Source organism: Psammomys obesus, unplaced genomic scaffold, assembly GCF_907164565.1.
Source record: "Psammomys obesus unplaced genomic scaffold, mPsaObe1.curated_primary_1811, whole genome shotgun sequence".
Lineage (NCBI taxonomy): Eukaryota > Metazoa > Chordata > Mammalia > Rodentia > Muridae > Psammomys > Psammomys obesus.
The window spans coordinates 37,327,447-37,337,484 of NW_026596046.1; the positions used below are offsets into that span (position 1 = coordinate 37,327,447).

The 10,038-nt window shown below is 42.4% G+C and overlaps 1 protein-coding gene across 1 annotated transcript; it reads right to left on the reverse strand.

Moving 5' to 3' along the window:
• Window positions 1-8,763: 8,763 nt before the first annotated feature.
• On the reverse strand, window positions 8,764-9,441 carry LOC129688727 (protein phosphatase inhibitor 2-like). Its single transcript, XM_055623690.1, has one exon. It carries the CDS (start codon window positions 9,439-9,441, stop codon window positions 8,764-8,766), a length of 678 nt encoding a protein of 225 aa, XP_055479665.1.
• Window positions 9,442-10,038: the final 597 nt, after the last annotated feature.

Below are 10,038 nucleotides of genomic sequence, written 5' to 3' on the forward strand. Positions count from 1 at the left end.
ACGTCACATCATAGTCAAAACACTGAACCTACAAAACAAAGAAAAAATTCTAAAAGCAGCAAGGGAAAAAGGCCAAGTAACATATGAAGGTAGACCTATCAGAATCACACCAGATTTCTTAACAGAAACTATGAAAGCCAGAGGGTCCTGGACAGAAATCATACAGTCCTTAAGGGACCACAGATTCCAACCCAGACTACTATACCCAGCAAAACTTTCAATCAACATAGACGGAGAATTCAAAATATTCCAAGACAAAACCAAATTTAAACAATATCTACATAGTAACCCAACTCTACAGAAGTTACTAGAAGGGAAACTCCAAACCAAAGAAAACAACTACATCTAAGAAAACAGAGGAAATAGACAACTACACACACACAAAAAAAAAAAAACAAAAGAATACAAGCAATGAAACTCAGTGACACCACCAACCCCACATCTAAAGTAAGTAACAATTGTTGGTCACTAGTTTCTATCAATATCAACGGACTCAACTCCCCAATAAAAAGACATAGACTAACAGAATGGTTGCAGGAACAGGATCCATCATTCTGTTGCATCCAAGAAACACACCTATGCAACAAAGATAAACACTACCTCAGAGTAAAAGGCTGGAAAAATGTCTTTCAAGCAAATAGTTCCAGAAAACAAGCGGGAGTAGCCATCCTAATATCTAATAAAATAGACTTTCAACCCAAGTTAATCAAAAAAGATAAGGAGGGCCACTATATTCTCATCAAAGGAAAAATCCACCAAGAGGACATCACAATTTTGAATATCTATGCCCCAAATACAAGAGCACCTACATTCGTAAATGAAACAATATTAAAGCTTAAATCACACATTGATCCTAAAACCCTAATAGTGGGAGACTTCAACACTCCACTCTCACCAAGGGACAGATCAACTAGACAGAAAACAAATAGGGAAATAAAAACACTTACAGAGACCCTAAATCAAATGGACCTAATAGACGTCTACAGATTTTTCATCCAAACTCAAAAGAGTATACCTTCTTTTCAGCACCGCATGGAACCTTCTCCAAAATAGACCATATAGTTGGTCATCAAGCAAGCCTCAACAGATACAAAAAGATTGAAATAATCCCATGTATTCTATCTGACCACCATGGACTTAAGCTGGACCTCAACAACAACAGAAATAACAAACAGCCTACACGCACATGGAAACTGAACTACTTGTTACTCAATGACAGCTGTGTTAAGGAAGAAATAAAGAAAGAAATTAAAGACTTCCTAGAATTCAATGAAAATGAAGGCACAACATACCCAAATTTATGGGACACATTGAAAGCAGTGCTCAGGGGAAAATTTGTAGCACTAAGTGCCTGCAAGAAGAAATTCGTAACAGCACATACAAACAACTTAATGGCCCAACTGAAAACCCTAGGAAAAAAAAAAAAGAAGCAGATACACCCAAGAGGAGCAGACAGCTGGAAATAATCAAACTCAGGGCTGAAATCAATCAATTAGAAACAAATAAAACTATTCAAAGAATCAATGAAACAAAAAGCTGGTTCTTTGAGAAAATCAACAAGATAGACAAACCCTTAGCCAAACTAACTAAAAAGCAGAGAGAATCTATCCAAATCAACAAAATCAGAGATAAAAAGTGTGACATAACTACAGACACTGAGGAAATTCAAACAATCATTATGTCATACTACAAAAGCCTATATGCCACAAAATTTGAAAACCTAAATGAAATGGACAATTTTCTTGATAGATTCCATCTTCCAACATTAAGTCAAGATCAGGTAGAAAGACTGAATAGCCCTATATCCCCCAAGGAAATTGAAGCAGTCATTCACAGTCTCCCCTTCAAAAAAAGCCCTGGGCCAGATGGTTTCAGCACAGAATTCTACCAGACCTTCAAAGAAGTGCTCACACCAATTCTCCTCAAACTATTCCACAAAATAGAAACAGAAGGTACATTACCAAACTCATTCTATGAAGCAACAGTCACCCTGATACCTAAACCACACAAAGACCCAACAAAAAAAGAGAACTTCAGACCTATCTCTCTTATGAACATTGACACAAAAATACTCAATAAAATACTTGCAAACCAAATCCAAGAACACATCAAAGATATCATCCACCACCACCAAGTAGGCTTCATCCCAGGCATGCAAGGGTGGTTCAACATACGGAAATCCATCAATGTGATCCACCACATAAACAACTGAAGGAGAAAAACCACATGATCATCTCCTTAGATGCTGAAAAAGCATTTGACAAACTCTAATACCCATTCATGTTTAAAGTCTTGAGGAAATCAGGGATACAAGGCAAATATCTAAACATAGTAAAGGCAATATACAGCAAGCCTATAGCCAACATCAAACTCAATGGAGAGAAACTTAAATCAATACCACTGAAATCAGGGACAAGACAAGGCTGCCCACTGTCTCCATATCTCTTCAACATAGTGCTGGAAGTCGTTGCTAGAGCAATAAGACAACTAAAGGAGATCAAGGGGATACAAATTGGAAAGGAAGAGGTCAAAGTGTCACTATTCGCAGATGATATGATAGTATATATGAGCGACCCCAAAAATTCAACCAGAGAACTCCTCCAGCTGATAAACAACTGCAGCAAAGTGGCAGGATACAAAATCAACTCAAAAAATCAGAAGCCCTCTTGTATACCAAAGACAAAAGGGCCGAGAAAGAAATTAGGGAAACAACACCCTCCACAATAGCCACTAATAACATAAAGTACCTTGGGGTGACACTAACCAAGCAAGTGAAAGACCTGTTTGAGAAAAACTTCAAGTCTCTGAAGAAAGAAATTGAAGAAGATCTCAGAAGATGGAAAGATCTCCCGTGCTCATGCATTGGTAGGATTAACATTGTGAAAATGGCCATCCTGCCAAAAGCAATCTACAGATTCAATGCAATTCCCATCAAAATACCAACTCAATTCTTTACAGACCTTGAAAAAAAGATTCTCAGCTTCATATGGAGAAACAAAAAACCCAGAATCTCCAAAACAATCCTGTACAACAACAGATCATCTGGAGGTATCTCCATCCCCGATCTCAAGTTGTACTACAGAGCAATAGTAATAAAAACTGCATGGTATTGCATAAAAACAGAAAGGAGGATCAATGGAACCACATAGAAGACCCAGAAATAAACCCACACACCTATGAATACTCGATTTTTGACAAAGAAGCCAAAACCATTCAATGGAAAAAAGACAGCATCTTCAACAAATGGTGGTGGTCCAACTGGATGTCCACATGCAGAAAAATGAAAATAGATCTATATTTATCACCCTGCACAAAACTAAAGTCCAAGTGGATCAAAGACCTCAACATAAAACCAGATACTCTAAATCTGTTAGAAGAAAAAGTTGGGAACAGCCTAGAACTCATTGGCACAGGAGACAACTTTCTGAACAGAACACCAACAGCACAGGCTCTAAGAGCAACAATCAATAAATGGGACCTCATGAAACTGAACAGCTTCTGTAAAGCAAAGGACACTGTCATCAGAACAAAACGACTGCCTACAGATTGGGAAAGAATCTTCACTAACCCTTTATCTGACAGAGGACTAATATCGAGTATATACAAAGAGCTAAAGAAGCTGAAAAGCAGCAAACCAAGTAACCCACTTAAAAAATGGTGAACAGAGCTAAACAGAGAATTCTCTGTAGAGGAATATCGAATGGCAGAGAAACACTTGAAGAAATGCTCATCCTCATTAGCCATCAGGGAAATGCAAATCAAAACGACCCTGAGATATCACCTTACACCCATCAGAATGGCCAAGATGAAAAACTCAAGGGACAACACATGCTGGAGAGGTTGTTGAGAAAGGGGAACGAACCCTCCTTCACTGCTGGTGGGAATGTAAACTGGTACAACCACTCTGGAAATCTATCTAGCGCTTTCTAAGACAATTAGGAATAGTGCTTCATCAAGACCCAGCTATACCACTGCTAGGTATATACCCAAAGTTTGCTCAAGTACACAAAAGGGATATTTGCTCAACCATGTTTATAGCAGCTTTATTTGTAATAGCCAGAACCTGGAAACAACCCAGATGTCCATCAACGAAGGAATGGGTACAGAAATTGTGGTATTTTTACACATGGAATACTACTCAGCAATCAAAAATGAGGAAATCATGAAATTTGCAGGCAAATGGTGGGATCTAGAAAAGATCATCCTGAGTGAAATATCCCATAAGGAGAAAGACAAACACGGTATATACTCACTTATATAGACCTATAAGATATGATAAACATAATGAAATCTGTACACCTAAAAAAGATAATCAAGAGAGCAGACATGGGGTAAGATGATCAATCCTCATTTTGAAAGACAGATGGGATGTGCATTGAACATATGACAGGAGTCTACTGAGCGCATTTGAAAGACTCTAACTAGCAGTGTTTTCAAAGCAAAGACTCATGACCAAACCTTTGGCAGAGTACAGGGAATCATAAGAAAGAAGGGGAGTTAGTTTGATGGGGAAAGGATAGGAGCTCCACAAGGACCAAATATATCTGGGCACAGGGTCTTTTCTGAGACTAACATTCAACCAAGGACCATGTATGAATGTAACCTAAAACCCCTGCTCAGATGTAGCCTGTGGTAGTTCAGTAACCAATTGGTTTCCCATAGTGAGGGGAACAAGGACTATTTCTAACAGGAACTCAATGACTGGCTCTTTGGCCTCCCCACCCCCCAAGGGAGGAGCAGTCCTGTTAGGCCACAGAGGAGAGCTTTGCAGCCAGTCCTGAAGATACCTAATAAAACAGGATCAGATGAATGGGGAGTAGGTCCCCCCTATCAGTGGACTTGAAAAGGGGCACCTTGGAGATGAGGGAGGGAGGGTCTGGGAGGGAATGAGGCATCGGGATAAGGCTGGGATACAGAGTTAATAAAATGTAACTGATAAGAAAAAATAAAATTCAAACAAACAAACAAACAAAAAAAACAAATAGGAAAGGAAGAAGTCAAAATCTCACCATTTGCAGATGATATGATAGTATACATGAGCGACCCCAAAAATTCAACCACAGAACTACTACAGCTGATAAACACCGTTAGCAAAGTGGCTGGATACAAAATTAACCAAAAAAAAAAAAATCAGAAGCCCTCCTGCATATGACAGAAAAGATGGCCAAGAAAGAAATGAGGAAAATAACACCCTTCACAATAGCCACTAAAAACATAAAGTGTGACTCTAACTAAGAAAGTGAAAGACCTGTTTGGAAAAAACTTCATATCTCTGAAGAAAGAAATTAAAAATATCAGAAGATGGAAAGATCTCCCATGCTCATGGATTGGTAGGATTAACAGTGAAAATGGCCATCCTGCCAAAAGCAATCTACAGATTCAATGCAATTCCCATCAATATACCAACAAAATTCTTTATAGACCTTGAAAGAACAATTCTCAAGAACATATGGAAAAACAAACAAACAAACAAAAAAACAGAATTGCCAAAACGATCCTCTACAACAACAGATCATCTGGAGGTATATCCAATTCCTGATCTCAAGCCGTATTTCAGAGCAATAATAATAAAAACTGCATGGTATTGGCATAGAGACAGAATGGTGGATCAATGGAAATGAATAGAAGACCCAGAAATAAATCCACACACCTACGGATACTTCATTTATAACAAAGAAGCCAAAACCATACAATGTAAAAAGACAGCAGCTTCAACAAATGGTGCTAGCCTAACTGGATGTCTACATGCAGAAAAATGAAAACAAATCCATATTGATCACCCTACACAAAGCTAAAGTCCAAGTGGATCAAACACCTCAACATAAAACCAGACACACTAAATCTGTTAGAAGAAAAGTTAGGCAAGAGCCTAGAACTCATTGGTACAGGAAACAACTTCCTGAATAGAATACCAACAGCACAGGCTCTAAGAGCAACAATCAATAAATAGGACCTCATGAATCTGAAAAGCTTCTGTAAAGCAAAGGACATTGTCATCAGAACAAAATGACTGCCTACAGAGTGGGAAAGGATCTTCACCAACCCTTTATCTGACAGAGGTCTAATATCCAGAATATATAAAGACTCAAGAAGTTAAACAGCAACAAATCAAGTAATCCAATTAAAAAAATGGGGTACAGAGCTAAACAGAGTTCTCTGTAGAGGAATATCGAATGGCAGAGAAACACTTAAAGAAATGCTCAACTAACTTAGTCATCAGGGAAATGCAAATCAAAATGACCCTGAGATTTCACCATACTCTCATCAGAATGTTTAAGATCAAAAACTCAAGTGACAATACATGCTGGAGAGGATGTGGAGAGAGGGGAACCCTCCTCCATTGCTGGTGGGAATGTAGACTTGTACCACCAGTTTGGAAATCAATCTGGTGCTTTCTCAGACAATTAGGAATAGTGCTTTCTCAAGATCCAGCTATACCACTCCTAGGCATATACCCAAAATATGCTCAAGTACACAACAAGGACATTTGTCCAACCATGTTCGTAGCAGCTTTATTTGTAATAGCCAGAAGCTGGAAACAACCCAGATGTTCCTCAACAGAGGAATGGATACAGAAATTGTGGTACATCTACACAGTGGAATATTACTCAGCAATAAAAAACAAGGAAATCATGAAATTTGCAGACAAATGGTGGGATCTAGAAAAGATCGTCCCGAGTGAGGCCCCAGAAGCAGAGAGACACACATGGTATGTCCTCACTTGTAGGTGGATACTGGACACATAGTATAGGATAAATATACTAAAATCTGTTCACCTAAAGAAGCTAAGCAAGAACGACTCTGGGTAAGATGCTCAATCCTCACTCAGAAAGACAAACAGGATGGATATTGGAAGAAGAAAACAGGAAACAGGACAGGAGCCTACCACCGAGGGCCTCTGGAAAACTCTACCCAGCAGTGTATCAAAGCAGATGCTGAGACTCATAACCAAACTTTGGACAGAATGCAGGGAATTATATGAAAGAAGGGGGAGATAGAAATAACTGGAGAGGACAGGAGCTCCACAAGGAGAGCAAAAGAACCAAAATATCTGGGCACAGGGGTCTTTACTGAGACCTTTACTCCAACCAAGGACCATTCATGGAGATAAGCTATAATCCCTGCTCAGATGTAGCCCAAGGCAGCTCAGTGTCCAAGAGGGTTCCCTACTAATGGGAACAGGAACTGTCTCGGACCAGTGGCTGGCTCTTTGACCACCGCCCCCCTCCCCCGAGGGGGGGAGCAGCCTTGCCAAGCCACAGAGGAGGACAATACAGCCAGTTCTGATGGGATCTGATAAGCAAGGGTCAGATAGAAAGGGAGGAGGACTTCCCTTATCAGTGGACTTGGGGAGGGTCATGAGAGGAGATGGGGGAGGGAGGTTTGGATTCAGAGGGAATGATGGAGGAGGTTACAGATGGGATACAAAGTGAATAAACTGTAATTAATATAAAAAACTTTAATTACATAAACAAATAAATGAGTACAATAAACTATCACTAAAGACAGACACACAGCAAGGGATTACACTTCATTTCAGGGGAAAATGATTTCTACCATGTTAAAGGAATCAAGTCCATTTGTTGGTGTGCATTATCATATTCCCTTAAATCAGGAACTCTTCAAAATCTGTAAATTTAAAAATGTTCAGGTATAATTCTGACTGTCCATTCAGGATCAATCATATTCTATTACATACAATGCTTTCATTGCGCAAAAAGAGCCTCGGTTAACTGTTTTCTAAGGTCTTCAGTCAAATGAACTAACACTAGCCATTTAGTGATCAAGCTTTCAGAAAAGTGTAGAGATGAAGCTCTTAGCTGCCCTTCCCTGCCATGGTAGGGCTACTACTAGATCCAGTTCCTTCCTGTACTAGAACTAGCAGGTGTCAAACTGAGAGTTCATCCCATACCAAATAACAGAAAATGCAGTAAGAGTTCCTCATGTCCAACAGCCTTTATCATCCTGTAGTGCAATCTTTACAACTGTATGTGTGTAAGCAGAAGGGCCTAGGCAACGAGAGCAGGTTGAGACAGGTAAATAAGTAAAGGGGCAGCCGGGATAGCACGTGGTACTAAGAACCTTACCTGAAGTCTGCCCAGCGTACTAAAACAAGCAGAGCAGACGTCAGCACATCTTTAAACCTGGCAATTTATCTGTGTGGGTGGGAATGGGGGAACAAGCGTGGATGAAAAAAAAATTCATTCCTTTCCTTTGGAGCACAAAGAAAAGCAACAGGACTTTTAAAGCTCAGATTAGAAAATGAACAGTAACTCTGAGAAGCCTTCTCAATTAGCAAAACAAGTTAAAGATAAATGTTGAAAAATATCTCAGCCTAAATATTTATTCATCTATATATACATCCCACTGTATGAATAGGCTTTTGATTAAAAGAAAAAAAAACACCAAACTACCCCCCCCAAACATTTCATAAGAGGTACCACCATCTAGAAGTGACAAAAATAGTTTTCCCCCGACATTACTCTCTAAAGCATAAAAAGCTCTATGACATACAAATTAACCGGTGTTCTTACAAAGTAAAGCGGTTGACATTACACTGTATTTGTGGTGAAGTATGAGGCACAAGGATATATTCATAATTAGGGATTTTCCATCTAAGCAGTCTCTGGTGATCACTTAATTCTTGGCAATGTGTAACTGGTGTGTGTTTGGGTTCGTCACGCATGGCCGAGATGGAGAAGCAGCGTTACTAGCAACAAGGTTTGTATTTGACAAGCGACTGCGCGGCTGAGCACACGCCTTTTATGGACTTTGTGACCTGTGTTGCAGAGGGTCACTTCCCGCCGAGCCTTGACTCGACGCTTCAATATTCATGCTGCCTGCAGTCTCTGACATTTCCTCTTCGTCCTCGTCGTCGTCCTCGTCGCGCAGTTCTTTTGCAAGTAACTGCTTGGCTAATCTAATGTTCACGGCCTCGTTGTAGTGAAGCTTCCTCTTTATTTCGAACAGCCGCTTCCTTTCTCGCTCTTCCGGGGAGAGGCCGTCGTCTTCCTCCCCGCTGCTTCCTTGCTCCCGAGCCCCAGACTTGGTCTCCGAGCCCCCCGCGGCGGCAGCAGCAGCAGCCGCCGCTAATTTCTTAGCCAGGACCTCTGGGGCCAAGGCCTCGCTGCCTTCCGAATCGCTGTAGGCCTCCTCGTCGTCACCCATCATGGCGTGGTAGGGCGTGCTTGGCTCATCCACTCTCATCAAACCGTAGTCTTTGCCAGCTGGGTGGTAGGTTGCCAGGATGTTCATTTCGTCCCACTTCTGGGACTTCTTCCTCAGCTCCTCGTCGACGCTCCGGCGGGGCTGGTCGGCCGCGGCCGCCACGGGGGAGGCTGCAGAGTTCCTCTTCTTCAGGATGCCCTTGATGGGCCGGTGCAAGGGCGTGGAGGCCGCGGGGGCTGCCGAGGCCGTGGGGCGCTCGGGCTGGCGGCTCATGCTCCCTGCTGGCGTGGGGTCCGGAGGTCGGGCGGGCGCTGCGCATACCCTCCGGGCGGCCCGGAGCCCAGGCCGGGCTGAAGCAGCCTCAGGGCCGGCCGTTGCGGGACCCACTCCGGAGTCACGCTAACGACACAATGACCGCAGCGCCACAGAGGCCGCGCGGAGGAGGCCCGCGGAGGAGGCCCGCGGAGGAGACCCGCGGAGGAGACCCGCGGAGGAGACCCGCGGAGGAGGCCGCGGAGGAGGCCCGCAGAGGAGGCCCGCGGAGGAGGCCGTTGTTCAGTGACCCCAACAGCTCGCTGGATTTGTCTGGCCTTCAGAAGAAGCGTGGGCCCTTAGTGGCAGTTGCTCAGGGTAGAAAGAAAAAGAAGCCCCGAGCGAGGTTTTAGGTAAGATTCAAGCCCGAGCATCGGGGGGACAAGCCATGGACCGACCACCATTCCACAGGTGTTTCCTGCCCCAGCCTAACTTATGGAAGCAGCTTCTCTAGGATTCGCGGAAGATTTCACCCGCAGTGAAGCTGACAGGGACCGTTAGTTCGCGGTCTACAGCACCTTGGGCTCAGTTGTCCTGCGGCTATGTTAGCTGAGTCCT

Bases quoted from the DNA above. Each gene is read 5' to 3' on its own strand.
- LOC129688727 (XM_055623690.1), bottom strand. From the start codon at position 9,441: ATGAGCCGCCAGCCCGAGCGCCCCACGGCCTCGGCAGCCCCCGCGGCC.